At 42.7% G+C, this 24267-nt stretch overlaps 1 protein-coding gene across 1 annotated transcript in view; it reads right to left on the bottom strand.

The window, feature by feature from the left end:
- The window catches only part of IRAK3 (interleukin 1 receptor associated kinase 3), a 76364-nt gene continuing 68496 nt past the window's right edge, over positions 16400-24267 (bottom strand). Inside the window, exons 9-13 of the mRNA XM_021091960.1 lie at positions 22905-23103; positions 22514-22576; positions 22261-22425; positions 18512-19031; positions 16400-18378 (exon numbers count right to left, since the gene is read on the bottom strand). Coding sequence (XP_020947619.1) covers positions 18513-19031; positions 22261-22425; positions 22514-22576; positions 22905-23103 — 946 coding nt within the window. The 3' untranslated portion in view covers positions 16400-18378; position 18512. The remainder of the gene's footprint in view (positions 18379-18511; positions 19032-22260; positions 22426-22513; positions 22577-22904; positions 23104-24267) is intronic.

Below are 24267 nucleotides of genomic sequence, written 5' to 3'. Positions count from 1 at the left end.
GTTCTGCTTGAATAATTACTAGGGATTTCCACATGAAAAGAATAATAGAAAGCATACCAGATTAGAGCAGTAAGACCTGGGTTGAATTTCTGATTCTTCCACTGACAAGTTAATAAAATCTTGATTAGTCACTCAACCTTTTTTAGGTCTTGTTGTCATTAAACACGTTTGGCAATGAGATGGAAATACAGTTGTCCTTGGAGATAAATAGACACACAATAAATATGAACAGGAACAAACCAGGAGAGTGTGCATGATTATATAAATGGGAAGAATGGGAGCACAAATACCAACATATCTTTGTCACCAGTCATTTAGTGATTTTCTTTAAGTCCTATCTGGGCCAAGAGATGTTGGTTGACCACAGCTGCACAGGAAATGGAGCTTCACAGGAAGTTGAAGGTGACCCCACAGGCCCTGCCCAGGGAGTGGCAGCTGCGGTTAAGCACCAAGTTCCCTTGGGGAGATTCTTCCTCTAGTGCATGAGACAGTCTCAAGCTTCCTTCATTGAGAAATACTTAAGATCGACAAATTCCCCTGGGCCATATCACATTGCTTCAAATGTAACCTGCCTTTGGGGAGAAAATCCACTAATAGGTTGACTTGAAAATGTGAGTTCTCCAGACAGTTATATTTTTCATTAGAAGGTAGAAAAACTAATATGCTAAGTTTTATGAAGCTCCTTGAACTTGGTCAATGCAATCCTGCCAATGAAAGTCCATTCCAAAGAGACAGGAATTCAGGTTGCTGAGATGGTTGAGGCCAAGAAAGATCACCAAAAAAATCTCACCTAGGTCAGTGCCAACTCTGATGGAAGCCAGTCCTACTGGGTATGACCTGCTTTCTTTCAACTGCAATAAGCAAAGAGCTAGATTTTTCATTTATTTAATGGGTATCAATGAGTATCTTAACTTCATACCTGGAGGAGGTCACGGCCTTAATACTGAAAAGAGACTTATAAACAATAGGGTAATGATTATAAACAATAAGCAAAATGCAAAAGTGAACACACATCTCTACTGAGGGAGAACAGATGAGCAGGTGACGAATCGCTCAGGGAAGTAAGGGAAGGATTCATGGAGAAAGTGATATTTATACTAGTCGCAGACAGTGATAAGGATGAACCTGCTGAAGGTGGGGGTGGGGAGAGAAGGCCATTCCAGATGGCTGGGTTGGCACACACGAAGATGAGAAGGGATGTAACATATGCTTCAGGATCCGTAACAAATGCAGTGGGGCTAGAACAATAGATACAAAGTCTATGGAAAGGAGGCAAGAAGCAGGTAGTGATGGGATATAAATGACAGAAAAATAGCTGGGGACCAGTTTATGAAGGCCCTCTTGCACTACTGAAAGAACTTTGGGGAGTTCCTGTCGTAGCTCAGTGGAAACAAATCCGATTAGTATCCATGAGGACATGGGTTCCATCCCTGGCCTCGTTCAGTGGGTTAAGGATCCAGTGTTGCCATGAGCTGTGGTTGTAGGTCGTTCATGCAGCTCAGATCCCGTGTTGCTGTGGCTGTGGCGTAGGCTGGCAACTATAGGTCTAATTCGACCCCTAGCCTGGGAATTTCCGTATGCCATGGGTACGGCTCTAAAAAAGACAAGAAAGAAAGAAAAAAGAAAGAAGGAAGGAAGGAAGGAAGGAAGAAAAAAAGAAAGAAAGAACGAACTTTGGATATATTCATTTAAGATAGAGAAATATGGGAATCCCTCAGTGGCCTACCAGGGTTCAGTGTCTCGGGTTCAGTCTCTGGCCTGAGAATTTCTGCATAGCCCGAGCACAACCGCACACCCTCCAGAGAGAGAGAAATATATATTGGAAACTGAGATAATGAAATCAGAGCTGGTTGAATTTATCCTAAATTTCTAAAAATCACTGGAAAGATATTAACCTCAAAGAAAGTACTTGATGGAGTGTCACATGGTTCTGAAATAGGCCTTATCCTGTGGAACACTTTTTATCGACAATTTTGTGGATAGAATAAACAATCTCATCAAACAGGCAAATTATACAAGTCTGAAAAGCACTTAAAATTTGGATAATCCAATTAGAAAATTTAACACAAATATTATATGATATCACTTATATGTGGGATCTTAAAAAAAAAGGTACAAATGAACTTATTTACAAAACAGAAAGAGACTCACAGATATAGAAAACAAATGTATGGTTTCCAAAGGGGAAAGGAAGGGAGGGATAAATTAGGAGTATGGGATTAACAGATATATAACATAAAGATACACTGTATATAGCACAAGTAACTATAATCAGTATCTTATAAAAACCTATCATGGGAACCCCTGCTGTGGTGTGGTGGGTTAAGAATCTGATGGCAGCAGCTTAGGTTCCTGCAGAGGCACAGGTTTTATCCCTGGCCCGGCACAGTGAGTTAAAGGATCCAGCATTGCTGCAGCTGCAGCTTAAGTTGTGGCTGTGGCTCAGATTCGATCCCTAGCCTAGGAACTTCTGCATATCTTGGATGTGGCCCCCCCAAATGGTTAGATATTGTTATAACAACACAAGTATAATGTGCTCTGGGTTTTATTTCATAAAATTAATTACACAGGGAAACAATGAAGGAGAGGTGAGCCGTCAGCAGTTTCTGTGAAAAACACCTTGGTAGGTTCATAAGCTCAGTAAAAGCCAGTATAAAATGATGAATTTGAGACACACACAACACACACACACACACACACACACATGCACACGCCCTTAGCACAACCTTAGAAGAAATTAATAGTAACATACCCAAATTATTATTATTATTATTGCTTTTTAGGGCTGCACTCACAGCATATGGAGGATCCTAGGCTAGGGGTCTAATCGGAGCTGTAGCCACCGGCCTACACCAGAGCCACAGCAACGCGGGATCTGAGCCACGTCTTTGACCTACACCACAGCTCACGGCAACACCGGATCCTTAACCCATTGAGCCAACATACCGAAATTAAATGACAGTACGAAATAATATTCTTTTTACCTACCATATATATTGAAATTATTACACTTGATTGGACATGATACATTTTGAGTTATTAATGATTTAAAATTTTTCCCATTTTTTTGGAGATCCTATTGTGGTTCAGCATGATGAACTCAACTATTATCCATGAGGACGAGGGTTTGATCCCCGGCCCAGATCTGGTGCTGCTGTGAGCTGTGGTACAGGCAGGAAACTCCAGCTTTGACTCAACCCCTAGCCTGGGAACTTCATATGCCCTAGGTGTGGCCTTAAAAAAAGGCATTAAAATGTTTTTCCCACTTTTCAATGACCAGGATGCTGTGAAAAATAAAAATACCCGCTCACATATGTTCTTGGCTTCCCATCTCCTCTTCCCAGACTCTGAGCTTCACTCATGTAAAGGTCCTAGATCTCCAGTGAGGAATGATTCCATGTAGACACAAGCATGGTTTTACTGAACTGGAAAGTGAAGGGCTGTCTTTTGGGGCTCTTCGTGCCACTGGATCAAGAAGAAAGAAGTAGGATATTACATTGGCTCTGGGCATTGATGACAGTGATCAAGGGGAAATCGGATCGGTGGGCACAACAAGGGCAGGAATGTTTAAGTTTGGAAGCCAGGCAATTCTGAGTGCTGACAGTTCCATATCCAGCAGTGGAAGTTCACGTGCAGTTGTCACCCGTCAACAGAGGCGGGGCCGCTGAGGACTCAGCCTTCGGGGATGAAGGTTTGGTGCACATCATCAGGGAAGGAAACCCAGCCAACCAGGGTGCTGGTTGAGGGTGACAGAAACAAGGAAGGAGATTTTTAAAAAAGCGTATTATAAACACAAGTGATAGCCTTGTGACAAATTACAGAAACGAAGACCGACGCAGCCATGCATATTTCCTTTGTTTTGCATTTATTTTTAATCAAATTTTATTTTTCCCTCTTTTCTCCTACGTAAGACCTGTTAGTGATGATTACCTTTATTCTCAGAAAATCCAGGTAGAAGAAAAATTAAGATCACCTAGAGGGAGTTCCTGCTGTGGCCCAGCAGAAACAAATCCAACTAGTATCCATGAGGATGCAGGTTGGATCCTTGGCCTAACTCAGTGGTTTGGGGATCCAGCGTTGCAGTGAGCTATGGTGTAGGTTACAGACGCAGCTCAGATCCTTCGCTGCTGTGACTGTGGTGTAGGCTGGCAGCCGCAGCTCTGACTTGACCCCTAGCTTGGGAACTTCCACATGCCGCGGGTGAGGCCCTAAAATGAAAGAAAAAAAAAAAGATCACCTAGATGTGGAAAGGATGATTGATGAGACCTAATGTCTCCTCTTTTGGGAGAGTGATGGCATCTTGAATTATTTAAAGGATATCTGTATGATATTGTTATTGTTACTGGGAGTTTAAATATAAGGTACAAGGGTGAGCATAGATGCTCAACAGCCAAAGAATAGGATTTGTCTGTTGGCCCTTATCTCCGTGCTTGCCCTTCTGTGCTTTCCACTATAGTTCAGGAGTCGCCTGATGGCCTAGCAGTTAAGGACCCAGCATTGTTACTGCTGTGGTGCAGGTTTCATTCCTGGCCTGAGAACTTCTGCATGCTGCAGACGTGGCCAAAAAAACCCCACAACACCCCCCCAAACCAAAAAACAATCCACTAAAGTTCAGACAAAGCTGTATTTCCTAGATGCCCTTGGCAGCTAACTTCTCATTGTTGGATGTAGAAGAAATAGAGGCTTTTTCTTTCTCTGCTTCTTACTGGGCCCTTCCTTGACAGTGACAGTGGCAGCAGCACAGGTGGTGGTGCCATCCACATTCCTGCTTTCGCCCTTGGCAACTCTATTCCAGAAGCACCAGCGGCAAGTTCTCTGCAGCGTCAGCAGGACAGTGGTCATAGCTACACATTTTCCCTTTTTTTCTTTTACCAGTTAAAAGTGAGCATGGCTTCCTGCAGTTGTTTATCTCTAAGTAACTGCACATTTTCCTCTTCTAGGTTTTCCAACCTTTTAATAAGCCAATTCCCAATATTAAATTCCTTCTATTTGAAACAACTAATAGGGGTTCTATTCTTCCACAAAGACAATCACTGATATAGATGAATCCATGGCCCAGCCTATGCAAAGAAAACAACATGGAGGAGTTCCTGTAGTGGCTCAGTGATTAACGAATCCGATAATGAGATTGCGGGTTTGATCCCTGGCCTCACTCAATGGGTTAAGGATCCAGTGTTGCCGTGAGCTGTGGTGTAGGTTGCAGATGCGGCTCGGATCCCGGGTTGCTGTGGCTGTGGTGTAGGCCGGTGGCTACATCTCCGAGTCAACCCCTAGCCTGGGAACCTCCACATGCTGTGGGAGCGGCCCTAGAAAAGGCAAAAAGACGAAAGAAAGAAAAGAAAGAGAAGAAAGAAAAGAAAAGAAAAGAAAAGAAAAGAAAAGAAAAGAAAAGAAAAGAAAAGGAAAGAAAGAAAGAAAGAAAGAAAGAAAGAAAGAAAGAAAGAAAGAAAGAAAGAAAGAAAGAAAGAGAGAAAACAACATGGAGTAGATGGGGGGAGAAGAGGATGGTCACTGACTGGTGAGGACAAAATGTAGAGATCAGATAATGGGATTTTTTATAAAGTCAGGGACAACATACTGTCACTACTGAGGTACAGCAGTTTCAGGTGGTGATAGGGTCCAGAGTGTGGCCTTGGGAAAAGTGGCGGAAGGAAAGTTTAAGTGTAACTTGAATGTAATTGATCTTTTAACTGTGATACAGTGATGCTCCTTGGTTCACTCACATGACTACTGAAATCAGGAGTGATGATGCCAGGCTATGAAATGGGGAGAAGGATGAAGACAAGTCAAGCTATGTCATCTAAAACACAGTGATAATTTTTTATTAGGGAAATATATTTTAATGGCCAAGACAGGGTACAGTAATCACATGAATTATTTCCCCCTCTTTAAACTGTCAGACAACTGCATAATGAAAATGTCAGAGATCGCTCAGCTTCCTGTCGCAAGCAATAGCCTTAGACGAGCTGCTGGCAGCAAGTTAACGTGAACATACATATTTAGCTTTGTAAGCATACTGGAAGGTAAGCACATTATTTTCCTCCAGCTATATAAAATAAAAACAAGAAAAGGTCATTGATTAATATTTGCCCTTGGCTGAAGTCATTGCACCCCTTTTTAAAAAAAAAAATCCTGTATTACAAAAACACTTTTTAAAAAATCGAAGATCCAGTGCTTAATGGTCCTGCAAGTACACTATAATTCACCGGTACACTTTCAGAATGACATGAAATGATCATTAGTGAATAATGGGATTAAGAAGACCACCAGATGTTATTTATATCTCACTCCAATGTGCTGTTAAGAATGACTCCACTTCACACTGTATTTACGTATCAAAGTCCTTAACTTCTCTTTTGTCGAAATCTTTGTAACAACGGTACCGTTGGTCTTACCCGTCATTTCCCCTCTAGGAAACACAAAAATAGCACATTAATTTGATAAAAAAAAGAACAGAAATTTGTGGTTATGTTATGTTCTTCAGACGCCAACACTCATTTATCTTTTGGCTGAATTTGCCCAGGAAGTGTTTTTATCATATTTACACGCTTTGTAACTTAGTTATGTCCACAACAGTCCCTCCAGAGGGAATTCATTAGAATTTGTGTTTTACCCTGGAGAATACATTGCTTCTCCCCTTTATAATTACTGCATTACTATGGATCCCATTAGCATCATTATATAGCTTCCACCTCTACCTGCTGGAGGAGAGCATTGTACTCAGTCACACCTTCTCCGCACTGCTCAAAGTTTTATTTTCAAATGATAACTGTAACCAGTCGACTAAATTTAGCAAGTTAAAAATTTTATGGAGGCTAAAAAGGGATAGTGAGGAACAAGCCTGGGGGATGGATACTTTAGGGTAAAAAAATTATTTCCCCAAAGATCTTTAGCTGTAGGTTACTTTTTTTTTTTTTAAGGCTTATTGATTGATTGATTGATTGATTGATTGCACCCACGGCATATGGAAGTTCTCAGGCTAAGGGCTGAGTCAGAGCTGCAGGTGCTGGCCTACACCACGGCTACAACCATGCAGGATCCAAGCTGTGTCTGTGACCTACACCACAGCTCATGGCAACCCTGGATCCTTCACCCACTGAGTGGGGCCAGGGATCGAACCTGCATCCTCAGGGATCTTAGTTGGGTTCGTGACTGCTGAGCCATGACGGGAACTCCCTGTAGGATACTTCTTGAAGTACCTGAAGTAAGTATAATCTTAAGAGTAACTTTTAAAGATTTTACCAAAGTCAACTAATACTTAATTACAAATATTTTCAGTGGTGTACTGTGATCTCTTTGCCATTCTTCTGTATTTCAGCTTGTCTTGTTTTCCCCTCTTGGATTGATTTTTTACAAGCCCTCTCAAAACTTGTTACTCAGGGAATACCAGACAAACTATGTGGGAACTTCAGTCCCTAAAGTTGGAAGACAGAAATAATTAAGGACACTGGAATAAAAGCATTATTACCAGTTGCCAGCTGTTACCAAGCATCCATCTGAGCAAAGAGCCAGGCAAATGATAAAATATAGAGAATATATCTTTCCAAAATAAAAATAGCTTTATTGTTTTATGATAACAAAAGCAATACATACTCATTACAAAAAATTTCAAATACACAAAAGTCTAAAGAAAGTAAAGTTCACCCAGACACCACAGCCCAGAAACAAACCATTAATTTTTTTAGTAAAGATTTCCCTTTGAAATATATTATTTAACAATATCTAATGTTATAAATGGGGCCATATCAAATATGCTATTCTGTGGTCTGCCTTTTCATTCAATAATATTTCAGGGATAGATTTTTCCATGGCAATAAACACAAACCTAAATAGTTTTTAATTAGACAGTTGCAAACAACTATGTATTTGTGCTATAATTTATTTAACCCATCTTCTATTGAAGGATATTTAGCCTGTTTCCAATACATTAACATCATAAACATTAAAAAGTACAGCTTCACCTTTCACACTTGTGATATTTTTAATCATTAGGATAAATTCCTAAATAAACTGCTGGATAAAAGGGTATCACCATTTAAAGTTTTTTTTTTTTTGGATTAAAGTATAGTGGATGTACAATGTTGTGCCAATTTCTGCTGTACAGCAAAGAGACCCAGTCACGCACATATACATATACATACCCTTTCTTATCTTCCATCACGGTCTACCCCAAGAGACTGGATATAGTTCCCTGCACTATACTGCAGGACCTCAGTGCTTATCCATTCTAAATGTAATAGCTTGCATCCACTAACCCCAAACCCCCAGGCCATCCACTCCCACCGCCTTTCCCTTGGCAACCCAAGTCTGTTCTCTATGTCTGGTATTAACGTTTAAAGTTTTGATACATGTTGCCTTCTAGAGAGGTTGTGCCAATTCCTACTCCTGCCAACAGTGGACGAGAATGCCCATTTGCCCATATTCCTGTCAACTGTCTTAATCTTTGCCCATCTGGAAGGACAAAATTAATACTTAAAAATAATAAAAACATATTTATTAGCTGTTTTCATTTTCAAATAGGGGATACTTTTACTTTTTTAAGTTACTCCTTCTCACAGCAGATATTTCTTGGGCTTAAATAAAGAATTTTCAGTTTGCGTCCCCAGTCCATCATAAATATGACTCAGGATAAGAGTCAACTTCTTTGGAGTTCCCTTGTGGTGCAGCAGGTTAAGGATCTGGTGTCACTTCAGCGGCTTAGGTTGCTGCTATGGCACAGGTTCAATCCCTGGTCTAGAAATTTTCACATACCACAGGAGCACCCCAAAATAAAAAAAGGAATCAACTTCTCTAAACCTCATTTTCCTTGATCTTACAGTAACAGAGCCCAGCTCAATAGATGTCATGTGAATGCAGCTAGCACAGTACTAAATATGTCAATATGGACTGAGTCTGAATCTCCCGCTAGTACCTTCTTGCCCTCAATCCCAATTGACATTAGTCTATAAGAAAATTTTAAAATTAAGGAGCCACTGAAAAACATTAGAAATGTTCTCTTGCTATTTATAGAGATGATCATAAAAGTCTGCAATGAAGCAGATGACATCAACAAAAAGCTCTTAAGTGAAGGTTTGGTGGCAATGCAGGTTTGGTAGGCATATTTGGAATAAAAATGCCTCACAAGAAAATACTTGCAATCAAGCCCAATGTACTATCATGCATACATAAATAATGTGGAGTAGGGGGAGGACAAGATGGCGGAGGAGTAGGAAGACACGCTCGCCCTCTCCCACAAACACAACAAAAAAAGCACATCTACAGAATAAATGACTCGCACAGAACAGCAACCAATCGCTGGCAGAGGAACCTAAACTCCAATAACGGCAAGAAATTCGTGACGTTATTGGGCAGAACAGGAGAAAAGAGGAGAGTGAGAGAAGGTGAATCCGAGCGAGATGGGGGCTCCCGAAAGGGAACTGCGGAGGAGAAAGGGATCCCGCACCCTGGAAAGTCACCTACCGGGCGAAAGATCAAACGAACCGGAGGAATCTCCAGATGCAGAGAAGAGTGTAGCAGTAAGTTGGAGTACGGAAAAACGGATCAAGAACCCAACGGACCATCTGAACTACGGGCAGAGTCACCAAAAATTGAGACGCCTGGGTGGGGGCTGGGCACCGAGACCTCGCCTCTGAAGGTTAGTCCCCGAGAGGGGGCCGGGGGACGCCTGGGTGGGGGCTGGGCACCGAGACCTCGCCTCCGAAGGTTAGTCCCCGAGAGGGGGCCGGGGGACGCCTGGGGGGGGGCGGCTGGGCACCGAGACCTCGCTGCAGAAGGTTAGTCCCCGAGAAAGGGCCGGGGGGCGCCGCCTGGGTGGGGGCTGGGCACCGAGACCTCGGCTCCAGAGATTAGTCCCCGGGCTAGGGGGGCGGGGCAGAGCGGAAACTGCTTGGGAGGTCTAGAAACCAGTTGACGGGGCAGAGACTGCCTGGGAGACTAGAAAACAAAGCTGTCGCAGAGGAAGGGAGCAATACTCCAGGAGTGGGGAAGGGGAAAGCCACATCAGAGGGAACCTGGGAGAAGAGCCTGGTCTGCGCCCGTGCTGGGGAGGGGAGAGAAGAAGGGGTGGGTCCCCATAGAATACCCCCCACGCCACAGCAAGCTTACAGGCCCGCTAGCTAGCTGAAAACTCTGCTTCCCAGTGCATCCCCTCCCCCCACCCCCGCCACGCCCTACGCTCTCACGGACCTGGGGCTGCCTGCCATCCAGGAGGGCTGGCCTCAACAATTGCCTGAAGCCTACCACCGCAGGGGCTGTCCCTGCACAGGCCTGCTTGCCCTTTGGAGGGGCTACACTTCCGCAGAGCAGCACCAAACAGCACCAGCCCCCGAGAAAAGGCCTGCAGCCTAGAAAACCTAGAACAAGCTTAGCCAGGCTGTGAATAGATCGGCCTAATTCTCGGACGGTTTTTCTGAGTCGGGTTGCCCCGGGGAGGAGCCTCTTCAGTTTCCAACGGCCCTGCTACCCGCCCAAGCCCCCAGGGGATGCTCTAGTGGACCAGCTGCATAGGACTGCCAGCTCCAGGCAGGACCCCCTGCAGCCCAGAAAAACTGCAACAAGCTCAGCCAGACTGTGAAAAGATCCGCCTACATTCTCAGGCTGTCCTTCTGAGTTGGGCTGCCCTAGGGAAGAGCCTCTCAGGTTCTCAGTGCCCCAGATAGCTGCTCCAGCCCCCAGGGGGTGATGCACCCCTAAAAAGCAGCTGCCCAACACCGCCAACCCCCTGCAAGAACCCCACAGCCTAAAAACACCAGAGCAAGCTCTGCATGGCCAAGTGAAATCTGCTACCATCGTGGGGTGGACCTCCCAGTCCTGTCTGCCCTCAGGAAGCCCTCCTTTGCTTCAAAGAAACACTGTTAGCCCCATCAACACTCCAGAAAAGCCACACTGCCTCAAAAAAGATTGACCAACAACGCCAGCCCTCAGGAAATATTCCACTGCAGTGACAAGGCAAACACTGCCCGGTCACGGAGAGTACAACTCCCTCAGGAGAAAGAAAACAACAAGCAAGATGAAGAAGCTGAGAAACCACTCCCAGTCAAACCAACAGGAGAACTCACCTAAAACAGTCAACAATGAAACAGATCTCGGCAGTCTGACAGACCTGGAGTTCAAAAGAGAAATAGTGAAAATACTGAAGGAATTAAGAGAAGATATGAACAGTAATGCAGATACCCTCAGAAAGGAACTAGAAAATATAAGGAGGAGCCAAGAAAAACTAGAACATTCATTTGCAGAGATGCAAACTGAACTAGGGGCAGTAAAAACCAGAATGAATAATGCAGAACGAATCCGTGATATGGAAGATAGAATAATGGAAATCACTCAATCTGGTCAACAGACAGAAAACCGAATCAAAAAACTCGAAAGCAATATAAGAGACCTATGGGATAATATAAAGCGGGCCAATCTACGCATAATAGGAATTCCAGAAGGAGTAGAAAAAGATAAGGGAATGGAAAATATATTTGAAGAAATTATTGCTGGAAACTTCCCAAATCTAAAGGATACTGGATTCAAGATACAAGAAGCACAGAGGGCCCCAAACAAACTGAACCCAAACAGACCCACACCAAGAAACATCATAATAAAAATGGCAAAAGTTAGTGATAAAGAGAGGATCCTCAAGGCAGCAAGAGAAAAACAGAATGTTACCTACAAGGGAACCCCCATAAGAATATCAGCTGATTTCTCTACAGAAACACTACAGGCCAGGAGGGAATGGCAAGAGATATTTAAAGTGCTCAAAGGAAAAAATATGCAACCTAGAATACTCTATCCAGCAAGAATATCATTTAAAATAGAAGGGGAAATAAAAATTTTCCCCAACAAACAAAAACTTAAAGAATACAGCAACACAAAACCCAGGTTAAAGGAAATATTGAAAGGGCTTCTCTAAACCAAAAAGAAAGGAAGGAAAGGGAAGAAAAAAGAAAAGAAAAAAAAAAAAAGAAGAAGAAGAAGAGGAAGAACTAGGACTGAGGAAACTGCAATCAGAGAGAAGTCACTCAAATAAGCCAGCATACAGATTTAATCATGAACATGCTTCAAACAAAATAAAATTAAAAAGAAAAAAAAGAGTCATAAAAACCATAAAATGTGGGCAAGGGATGTCAGGAGGTAAATAACCCTTTTTGTTTATATGTATGTCTCTCTTCTTAATTTTAATATAGTAATGAAGTGTTTGAACTTACAGGACCATCAGGCTAAAACACACATTTATGGGAAGGGGTTAGCATACTTAAAAAACAGGGCAATCACAAGCCAAAACCAAATATTGCATTTGCAAAAAATGAAAAAAAAACCACTCAAGCAGATAATAACAGGAGACCATCCAACCAAAAAAAAAAAAAAAAAAATGGAGAACCATAGAATCAACTGGAACACGAGGTTCAAATGGTAATAAATAATCATCCATCAATTATCACCTTAAATGTCAATGGACTGAATGCCCCAATCAAAAGACACAGAGTGGCTGAGTGGATAAAAAGGCAAAAACCTTCAATATTCGGAAGATGTGGTATATATACACAATGGAATACTACTCAGCCATAAAAAAGGATGACATAATGCCATTTGCAGCAACATGGATAGAACTAGAGAATCTCATACTGAGTGAAATGAGCCAGAAAGACAAAGACAAATACCATATGATATCACTTATAACTGGAATCTAATATCCAGCACAAATGAACATCTCCTCGGAAAAGAAAATCATGGACTTGGAGAAGAGACTTGTGGTTGCCTGATGGGAGGGGGAGGGAGTGGGAGGGATCGGGAGCTTGGGCTTATCAGACACAACCTAGAATAGATTTATAAGGAGATCCTGCTGAATAGCATTGAGAACTATGTCTAGATACTCATGTCGCAACAGAAGAAAGGGTGGGGGAAAAAACTGTAACTGCAATGTATACATCTAAGGATGACCTGACCCCCTTGCTGTACAGTGGGAAAATAATTAAAAAAAAAAATAATGTGGAGTAGAAAGAGGCAAGCAAAATACAACAAACATCAGCTTATTCCCTGTAAAGTGTTGGCTTATCATTGCATAGACATGGTTTGGGAATGCTTTTCATCATGAAACAAATTTATGAGCAACATACACAACTTCTAGTTCCTCTTTTCAAAGATACCTCAGATATTAATATTTGAAACTAATCACCTTCATCCAAGAATGGTGAAAAGGAACCATTTAAGTAAATGACTGATGACAGTCTGGGTATCACAAAGACAGAGTTTGGGTACAATCTAAATGCAACTGTTGATACACTTGATACCAGTGAGTCTGAAGACATTTTGAAGGATTAACTGATTCATTCATTTTACAAATATTTGTTGGGCCATACTATGTACCAGATACAGTGCTAGCCATTAGGGATACCAAAATGAGCCTCTGTGCTCAGGGAAGATTCAGTTTTGGGGAGGAAAGAGGAGTCAACTGGCAGTTCCAGTATGGGTGATGGTGAGGTGAGGCACATGTAGACACTTCAGACGTCTCAGCAGAAGCCTCCTGAAGATGCCATCAGCAGCCCAATGAATGCCCTGAAGAATTACAGGTCAATGGGAGAGCAGGTGCTATTATGATTGCCAGAAGGTATGCCATAGACATCAGAAGCAAAGCAATAGCCTACCACAGAGACAGCAGCTATACTACAGACAAGAAGAAAACCCCTCTGAATCCCTACAAAAGAGCTGGTAGAGAAGCCAGGGTCCATGTCCAGAGAATACTCTGAGATGGTTTAGCCTGGCTGGTCCCACGGAGAGCTTCCAGTTAGTGTTAGAATTGAGATTAAAAATCTCCCACAGCCACTTCCTGTCCATCTGCTCATTCATTTACTCACTCATATGTAAGTTCCATGAGGGCAAGAATTTTGGTTGGCTTCGGTTTTCACTTGTATCCCCTGCTCCTAGTACAGTGCCTGACACGGAGGAGGCCATTGATAAATATTTATTGAATGAGTGGATCAATGAATTCATTTAATTCACATGAAGTGATTGCAAAAGTGGGTGCCTGAAGCAGAGGGGCAGAATAATGAAAAAGACAGGAGACACAGCAAGGCTCCTATGCCTACTGAAAATTTCGGGAATCAACAAAGGACCTCTTCCTGGGGGCCTGAATCTGCAGTGGCTTCTTTGTGGCACGGTGAGCATAAGAAAGGGCATGGACTTTGCAGTCAGGCAGTTGTGGGTTCAAATCCTGGCTCCTCCAGATCTGGGAGGCCCTTAGGCAAGTTACCCATCCTCCCTGAGTCAGTTTCCACATCTATTAAAATGGGATTCATAACTTTAGGGTGGCGGTAAAGGTTAAGTAGGAAAAAACATGTACAGCTCTGGACCTGGTTTGCTTTGCCCGTGCTTCCGGCCTCAGAGATAGGGTGCTGCCAATAGCTCTGGTAGACCTATGCACCCCCAAGTTCCGGGATATCCATCCTGGAGTGCTTCCTGGGCACCCTTCTCTTTCTCTAAATCCCTTCTTTCCAGGGAGCCTCACAAGAGCCTTCTTATCTCGTTAAAAGTGCACAGTGATCTCTGTCTCCCCCTGGCCTTTCAGCCCTTGCTTTCGGTTCCACTAGATTATAGTTCAAATAACAGACACCACGGAACGGTTAACTTGGGTGGATGCCTTTTTGTCCTTACTATAACACTTGCTCCTTACCTGGTACCCAGCAGCTAACACAGGGCCTTGATTCTGGCAGATGCTTCATACATGCTACCCAGTTAAGCCTTGCTTCCTACTCATTGTCCCTCAGGTCATAAAAGCTGTTCTACACAAGCTGATGGATGATTCCATGAAACTTCACTATCAGGCAGATCATTAAAACAATTCTCCAGACACCAATAAAGCTGATTATGTCAGAAATCCCATACCTAATTTTCACAAACAACAAAACACACTCTTCATGTTTTAGGGAATTGTAAAAAACCTATCAAGTAAATAGGATTTGCCTGGAGGACTGGCCATGGTGAATTATACGAAAGAAGGTGAGTGAAATTCTTTATTAATTTGTTTGGTGATCAGAAAATACACTTAGGGGCTCATTCTTGGTTTCTTCATGTGTCTTAGATACCACGAAGGGATCTTTTTACTGCCTATAGCAAGACTCAAGGTTTAATTTCTATCAGTTATTCACTTGACAAGAAGGTAAATCTAGCAAGGAGAACTGGATTGCTCAATAGCAAATTCTGGTAACGTCTAGCCACAGTGGTATCTGCTTACCATTAATCAAGCTATTGCCAGCTAATAAGATCTTGAAGATGTCCAAAATAGTCACATCCTAGAAAGAGGATCTAGTCAAAGAGACCCTTGATTAATAATATTTCTAAAGCTTCTACTCAATGCTAAGCAAAACTGTATATAATAGGGTTGGGGCTACAATCTGTGTTTTTACCAAACCTTCCACATCATTGTGACGAACATTAAAGTTTCAAAAGCACTGCTTCAACTAAGCAAGTTCAAATCAACACCGTACCAACAGATCACACGTTCTGAATTAACAGCGGGGACCCGATGTCCATCACGGCTTTCTAAGGACCTCTCTCTGAAGATCCTTGGGGAGCCAGATTCAAAGTGAGGACTAATTTAACAGAGTCAATTCCTGATTATCTTGATTGCCTCGTTTGAATCATCAGTGGCAACTTCACACAATTTCAGGCTTATTTGCTGGATTTGGCCAAAATACTTCCAGACTACCTAAAATACACTACATTGACCTCAGAATGGTTGGTGCTATATAAAGCCAAATACTGAAGACTTTTACTGCTTCCTTTGATTTACATGTACAATCAAGAGTTGCTAAACTAGGACTGGTCACAGAAAGTCAAGTCATATGATGTCTAGTGCAACCCTCTCCCCAACAGGCTTGGCACACAGGCAGTTTGGAGCAATGAGAATACATACTCATGATCAGAGGGGAAGAAAGTGACAGGCAGCCAGGTCCCCCTTAGACCAGCCCTGGGGCATGGCCTCTCCCAAATGCCAGCCTGGGGCTTTTATTTGGCTGGTCAATCAGGCTAAGGCTTAATGTGTTTTGAATCTCACTTCCTGCCAGGAGATCCTTTTCCCCAGGACTGTAGCTCCATGTTTCTGACCTTGGTCTATTAACCTGACCCTGATTTCTGATAACTTCCTGCTTTGATTAACTGTTCTTGAATCCAGACTCCAATCTGACTGTGATTTTTAACCCAACCATACTGACTCAACAAAAACACCCACACAAAAAAAGAGGCATGGGCCTATTCCTCTGATGCAGAGAAAACTAGAAGTCTGCCCTTTTCGTTTGTTTGTTTCCTTAGGGCCGCACCCACGGCATATGGAGGTTCCCGGGCTAGGGGCTGAATAGGAGCTGTAGCCGCCAGCCTACACCACAGCCACAGCAATGCCAGATCCCAGACATGTCTGCTACCTACACCACAGCTCATGGCAACGCCAGATCCTCAATCCACTGAGCAAGGCCAGGGATCAAACCCACATCCTCATGGATGCTAGTCGGGTTCATTAACCACTGAGCCACAACAGGAACTCCATGCTCTTTTATTATAAACATCCCAGAGAGGGAGATTCTGCAAATCCTCGGAAATGATTTTCAAGGAGTAGTCCTGTCCAACATCATAAAGACAGTCATTATCCTCACTTTATTACTCAGGAATGTTTAATATAACTGATTTTTTTATTATGTGGGTTCATAGAGATTATGTAATTTAATTTAACTTATAAGGAAACACCTGCTCTGTACAGGTGAACATGCTAGGCCCCGAACAGATGGACCAACACAGTCAGAAAATGTGATGGCCCCCCAAAGATGTCCTAATCCCAGAAACCTGTGAATATATGACTTTATAGGAGAAAAGGGACATTGTAGATGTGATTAAATTAAAGCTCTTTAGATACGGAGATTTTCTTATCTGAGTGGCCCCAATGCAATCACCAGGATCCTTTGGCGGGCCAAAGAGACAGAGGTGACAAAGAAGTGTTCCAAGAGAAAGAAAGAGAGATCTAGACTTAAAGATGCTACATTGCTGGCTTTGAGGATGGAGGAAGAAGTCACGAACCAAAGAATTCAGACAGCCTCTGGACACCAGAAAAGGCAAGGGAACAAATTCTCCCCTAGAGTCTCCAGGAGGAAGGCCGAGGACTTCAGACCTCCAAAACTGTAAAATAATTACGTTGTTTTAACCCACTAAATTTGTGATGGTTTGTTACAGCAAGGATAGGCAGCTCATACAGGGAGTTTATAATTTAGTAAGGGAGATAATACATGCAACTTTGATATAATTCATAAAATGACAAGTATAAAACAGAAACGCAAAGAAACTGCTATGGATGATACAAATGAACTTATTTACAAAATAGACACAGACCCATAGACAGAGCAAACAAACATATGGTTACCAAAGGGGAAAAGGGGTGGGAGAGGGATAAATTAGGAATCTGGGATGAGCAGAGACACACTACTATATGTAAAATAGATAAAAAACAAGGTCTACTGCATAGCACAGGGAACGGGATTCAGTATCTTGTAATGAACCATAATGAAGAAGAATGGACAACTGAACACTTTGCTATACACCAGAAACCAACATTTGTCAATCAACCACACTTCAATAAACTTTTTAAATAAAAATCTGCTACAGAAATGTTGATAAAGTGAGCACTACTGGCTGGAGAGATTAGGAAAGCTTTCTGGAGGATGGAACTTATGGTGGACCCTAAAAGATAGGGTGGGATTTCAAAAGGGGGAGATCCAGTAAACAGTCAGGTGAAGGCACAAAATTGGAAACAAACAAAAAGCCAATCCAGGCCCTTGTGATCAGCCATTTTCTTAGGAACAAAAAATTACTTGATTAAAATTTTATACATTTTACTCGGGATATAGTAGTCTCTAAGTTGGCTTTAATAATTGTAATAATAGTCAACAACTGTATTATATGAAATAAAATTATCCTAAGCATTTAAATACAGAAATACAGATTTGGGGTATGTCATGGCCAAGGGTGAACCTGGCTTATCTTCAGACAGGCAGATTTGACAGAGATGAACAGAAACAGACTAAGAGTCAACCGAAACAAGCAAAAAGGCAATTCTTTTAAAAGGTATCTATCAACATTTACGAATCAGGCATTTCTTACGACCTTCTCAAGCAAGCAAACCCAAAACAATGGAACCCAGCTGAACTGACCGTACTCTGCAGACTGGAGGCTCTGAGGACTCACGGGAATGTTGATGGAGAAGACACTGGAATCCAGTTCCTTTGTGGGAGGTATTGTTTTGTTTGCCTGAAGTCAGCGTCCGTGACCTTAGGTAATTCCGACTGGTTCTAATTTAGCCCAGGTTTGATCGTGAGGCAATGGTCTTGCTAAAACAAAATGTCAGCCCACTCTGTGCTAGGAGTCGGAAGGGAAGGAATGGAAGTGTTCAGATTGTTGATCTGATTACCCAAATCCACCAACCCCCATCCTCCTGGCATTACTGATACAGAAGGACAGTCTTCCCAAGCCGAGACCTGTACTCAAGCACCTCAGCAACACTTGCTTTCTTCCCCGTCTTCCGTGGAAACCGATGCTTTTCTGTACGGTTCGCATTCACTCCAGGAAACCTCAGAGGAAGAGCTGGTCTGCACTGGCCTGCTGCTCCTACAGGAATGGCCTGGCACTTCTGCAGAAGAGTCCATAGGCACAGGACTGGCCCTGGAGTCCTTGGATGGAGCCGCGTGCTCAGAAGACGAGCTTTCTTCACAAGGAAAACTGGCCGCGTTGCAGGCATCCTCATTCCTCTTGGTCCCTGATTTTCTGTCAAAGCCCAGATACGTCACCTCGGACTGGCTGCATTCAAATGGAGTTTTCTGGGCCAGCCTATCTTTTCTCAAACCTGTATCATGAGGCAGTGATGGATTATTCTGGTTTTCATCATCTTCCACTGGAATGCTTGGCACATTATCGAAGAACAGAGGAGAAGGACTCCTGAAGGACTTCAGGGATGTGGGAGGATCTTCCGCAAAATACAAGCTGGCTTGAGAACTTTCAAGAACAGTCAGGACCTGATTAACCAGGAAGTAAACAAACACCAAGTGAAGTTTGAATAATCTCTCCTCCTACCTTTCTTTCTCTCCACTTGTTAAGGAATATTCATTTATTTTCATGAAATAAGTTCAACTAAGGAATGTGGAATGAGAAGGAATTAAAGCTTAGCTATATTCCTTCAAATTAATAAGTAAAGCGAGTGACTTTAAGCAAAGTAGAGAAGAAAACGCACTGAGTTAAGTGTTAAGAGACCTGACTTTATTTGCCACAGACTACTCTGTGGCCTTGGATGAACCTCTTAGCGTTTTTTACTTCAGGCTTAATAATACATGGAGGATTGGAAGAGGCTGAGGGGAAGTGAACCCAATCCATAGTTCTCAAATGCCAGAACAACCTAGGGAAGCTTTCTTAAAATACAGATTCTCAGAGTTCCCTTGTGGTGCTGGTTGATCCCTGGCCTGGGAATCTCCACATGCTACAGCAGGCATGGCCAAAAAACAAAAACAAAACAAAAACAAAAAAAAACCCAGATTCCTTAGCCCCAACCTAAAGACAGTCATTCCAAAAATACGGAGCTGGGGGCCCAAGAACCTGTATTTTTAAAATTTATTTGCTTTTTAGGGCCTTACCCACAGCATATGGAGGTTCCCAGGCTAGGAGTCGAATCAGAGCTACAGCTGCCGGCCTATACCACAGCCACAGCAAAGAACCTGCATTTAAAAGCTTCCCAATAGACTTGTTGTTGCCAAGGGAGAGGGGGAGGGAGTGGGGTGGCTGGGGAGCTTGGGGTTAATAGATGCAGACTACTGCCTTTGGAATGGATTAGCAATGAGACCCTGCTGTGTAGCACTGGGAACTATGTCTAGTCACTTATGATGGAGCATGATAAGGTGAGAAAATAGAATGTATACATGTATGTATAACTGGGTCACCATGCTGCACAGTAGAAAAAAAAAATAAAAGGAAAAATAAATAAATAAAAGATTCCCAGCTGATGTGGATGTGCAGCTGAATTGAGAACGATTAACCTGATATAAAATAACATATAATATAGCTTCACACACATGTAATTTAAAAAAAAAAACTAGAGAGCTTTACAATTAGAATTTTCAACATGTTTTCACACACATCGCCTCATTTAATTCACACAAACATTATTATCCTCACTTTAGGGATGATAAGGCTAAGGCTCAGAGAAGGGAATCATTAGCCAGAAAGTACAGACCTGCGGCTTGACCCCCCCATCTCCTGATTCCCAATTTCATGTTCCCTGCACTATAAATCTTACAGCTCCTCTCTGGGCCCAAGATTACAGGTCACACAGCTCTTACTTGTGGTGTCAGGCCTAGAATATAGCTCTTTTGACTCTGAGACCAATCATCATTATCTGATTATGTCCATTCCTTGTTTAAAACCCTCCCATGGAGTTCCTGTCGTGGCACAGTGGTTAACGAATCCGACTAGGAGCCATGAGGCTGAGGGTTCGATCCCTGGCCTTGCTCAGTGGGTTAAGGATCTGGTGTTGCCCTGAGCTGTGGTGTAGGTTGCAGTCGCGGCTTAGATCCCTCGTTGCTGTGGCTCTGGTGTAAGCTGACGGCTACAGCTCCGATTCAACCCCTAGCCTGGGAACCTCCATATGCTATGGGAAGTGGCCCTGGAAAAGGCAAAACGACAAAAACAAAACAAACAAACAACCCCCAAATAAACCGTCCCATGGTGCTAGAAGAGATTCGGGATGGAATCCAAATTCCTACACTGGAATTCATGTCCCTAGATTCCCCCAGAATCTTCTGTTATTTTAACCAGTCTGGCTTTTCCCTCACCACCATCCCACTTCCACAATGCGGGACTTGCTGACATCTTAGCGTCAGGGAATCCATTTCATCTGTGAGCCTTAGCAGGTGCAGATTCTCTTGGCCTGGAATATCCTTCCATCCTAAACACTACCTAAGTCCAACCCGTTCTTTAGACCACAGCCCAGCTGTCACCTCCATCGAGATTTCCCTGACTTCACAGGCTGGGACATATTCTGACTCTAGGCTCCCATACTGGCCTGTGCTTTCATCTATCATTATGCTCATCTTTCTGGCCCTAAATTCCATGTTCAATGATATAACTCTCCCTCTGGACTGTCAGCCTGAAGGCAGCAATTCAGTGTCCTGGCCACTGCTGCATCACCAGCTCCTAGTACAAAGTCTGGCACATGCAAAAAGCAGGCACTAAATAAATGTTTACTGTAACAAATTAAGTGACTAGACGATTAAATTGATGGATAGATGAGTAAATTAAAAAGTCAATAAGGGTAATACATGCTGCATTTTTTCTTTTTTTTTTTTTTTTATGGCCATACCCTCAGCATATGGAAATTCTCAGGTCAGGGACTGAATCCTAGTGGAAACAATTACAGATACTTTAACCCACTGTGTCAGGCTGGAGAGCAAAGCTGCACCTCTACAGCTGCACCTCTGAGCTGCTACAGTCATATTCTTAACGCACTGTGACATGGCAGGAATTCCACACACGCTGCACTTTTTTTTTCTTTTTTGGCGGACCATGGCATATGGAGCTCCCAGGGCAAGGGTCAGATCTGAGCCACAGCTGCAACCTACACTGCAACTGCAGCAACACCAGATCCCTAAACCACTGTGCAGGGCTGGGGATCGAACTTGCATCCCAGCGCTCCATGGATGCCACCGATCCCATTTTGCCACAGCAGCAACTCCCACGCTGCATTTTTAATGGACTAGATCTCTTAATGAAAGTTGAATAAGATATTCTCTCCAAAATACTCACTTACATCTGTTCATTAAATTTTTTTTGTGGTTACCCTGGTTCCACCCAAAAATGCTTTCTCCCAGAGTACCAAATAACGTGACTTACTGTTTTTTATTTTATTTTATTTTTTGATTTTTAGAGCTGCATGCTCAGCATATGGAAGTTCCCAATTGGAGCTACAGCTGCCAGCCTACACCACAGACACAGCAACTCGGGGTCTCCAGCCCACTGAGCGAGGCCAGGGATCAAAGCTGCATCCTCAGGGATACTAGTCAATTTGTTTCCACTGCACAACAATGGGACCTCCCAAATCATGTGACTTTCCGATCTGGAAAAGCTGTATCTATTGAGAATTCTCTGTTACAGGCTGGGTTTGTCTCACTGACATTCACTCAGATTCAAAATTTATATAATTTAGAGTTCTCACGGTTCCACAGGCTCAGTTTCTAATAAAACCATGTGTATACGCACTTCATCCATTGATGGTCTTAATTTTGCCCGTGTTGCCGCACACTGGCCTGCCAGAGAGAACAGCTTGGCGGAAAAATTCTGAGGACAGGGATGCACTTTCTTATCTAGAAATGAGATACATGAATCGAGGCCTCGCTTCTCCATCAATTCGATAAGGAGATCCCTCTAGGAAAAAAGAAGACAATCATTTAGAACGCAGAATCTATCAGAAAAATGACCAAGAGACAGGTGCAGAGATGAAGACACTTCTTACCAGCTGGATATGCTTTGGCTCATCTAACACCACTTTACAACCTGTCAGAACCTCCATTATTACCTACAAGGAATATACAGAGAGTCAGCTACATAGTATCACTATTAGATAATGGTAACGATTAAATTATTATAAATATTACAATATTATAAATATTGAACATATACACCTAATTGGTTGTGACTATTTAACCTTGGTAACGAACACAGTTCATTCTAATTAATGAATTTATATTTTATTACTTGACTGACTACACAAAATTAATGTACAAGATAATGAGTAGAAGAGGAAATCAATAGGTCTAAAACTTAAAGCCATCAAGTAACTCTTAGAATTTAGAGCATTCTTGGCAATAAACTCTTGTCCTTTATTACCTGGCAGCTGTACTTACAATTCCAAAGCTGTAGACGTCTGTTTTAATGGAGAGTTTGCCCTGTCTGATATACTCTTCTGGCATGTACCACAAATGTTTACTGCTGCTGCTCGCCAGGCTTATGGTAGAGCTCTGATGTTCGAGGTGGGGTCGGAAGTGGGCCATGGCAAAATCAGTTAGTTTGGGTTGAAACTGATCATCCAGAAGTATGTTGGCACTGAAATTGTGATCAAGGACCAACAAGACAAAAACATCATAAAGGCATTTCCGTGAAAAACAGGACTAGCTCATATTCATGTCTGATTAATTCCAAATAAAGCCATACATAATTTTCCATGAACATTTTTATAGGATCTTTTCTAATTTTTCTTAAATTATAAACCCAAGTGTTAAAACTTAAAACAAAAACCTGACTTAGGGAGTTCCCACTGTAGTGCAGCGGAAACAAATCCAACTAGGAACCGTGAGGTTGCAGGTTCAATCCCTGGCCTCATTCAGTGGCTTACAGATCTGGCGTTGCCGTGAGCTGTGGTGTAGGTCATAGATGCGGCTTAGATCCTGCATTGCTATGGCTGTGGTGTAGGTGGCAACTGTAGCTCCAATTGGACCCCTAGCCCGGGAACCCCCCGTATGCCACAGGTGCGGCCCTAAAAAAAAAAAGAAAAAAAAAAAAAAAAAGGAACCTGACTTAGTAACTGCAGGCATTTCAAATTTAGAGACACATGCATGGAGTTTGTCAATAGAAGAAACTAAAGGTAAGCAAAGCAGCTTTGTGCTCTTCTTACATGTAATGAGAATATTAACTGAATTTTAATCAGCTAATTGTCTGTTATGTGCACAGGGCTGTGCTGTGGAATCCTCTGCTCAGAGTCACTAACCTACAATAATTCGAGGAATCTTTGGTATCCCCTGCCTTCCTGATAATCCTATTGTTGTTCCATCCCTATGGCTTTTTTGTCTTTGAGTCTATTTTATAAAATATGAATATCTGCAGAGGCGAAGGCAAAGCGCTTGGAGTCAGTTTTGGCTGCCTGGCACATAAAACCTGCAGAGTCACCCAACATCTTCGCTGAGAGTAAGTGGCAGCTTCTTTTATCTTTGAAGGGCGGTCTCAGCAGGGATGGGAAAGGACAAGGTTTTCATAGGGCACACACCTGGGGTGAGTCCCAGCTCTGCCTTTTCTGGCTCTGTAACCATGAGTGGGTTACTTTACTCTGCATACCTCAATGTCAACTTTCCCCACATGTGAAATTAGGAAAACAGGGCTCACATGATGGTATGGGGCATATAAATAGCTTGGCATGTGGTGATGCTCAATAATGGTAGCTGAGATGAAGACTGGCAACTGTAAGAGAGCAGATGGATACTGACAAAAGAGTTG

Source organism: Sus scrofa, chromosome 5 (genome assembly GCF_000003025.6).
Source record: "Sus scrofa isolate TJ Tabasco breed Duroc chromosome 5, Sscrofa11.1, whole genome shotgun sequence".
Taxonomy (NCBI): Eukaryota; Metazoa; Chordata; class Mammalia; order Artiodactyla; family Suidae; genus Sus; species Sus scrofa.
This window is presented reverse-complemented; position numbering and strand designations above follow the sequence as displayed.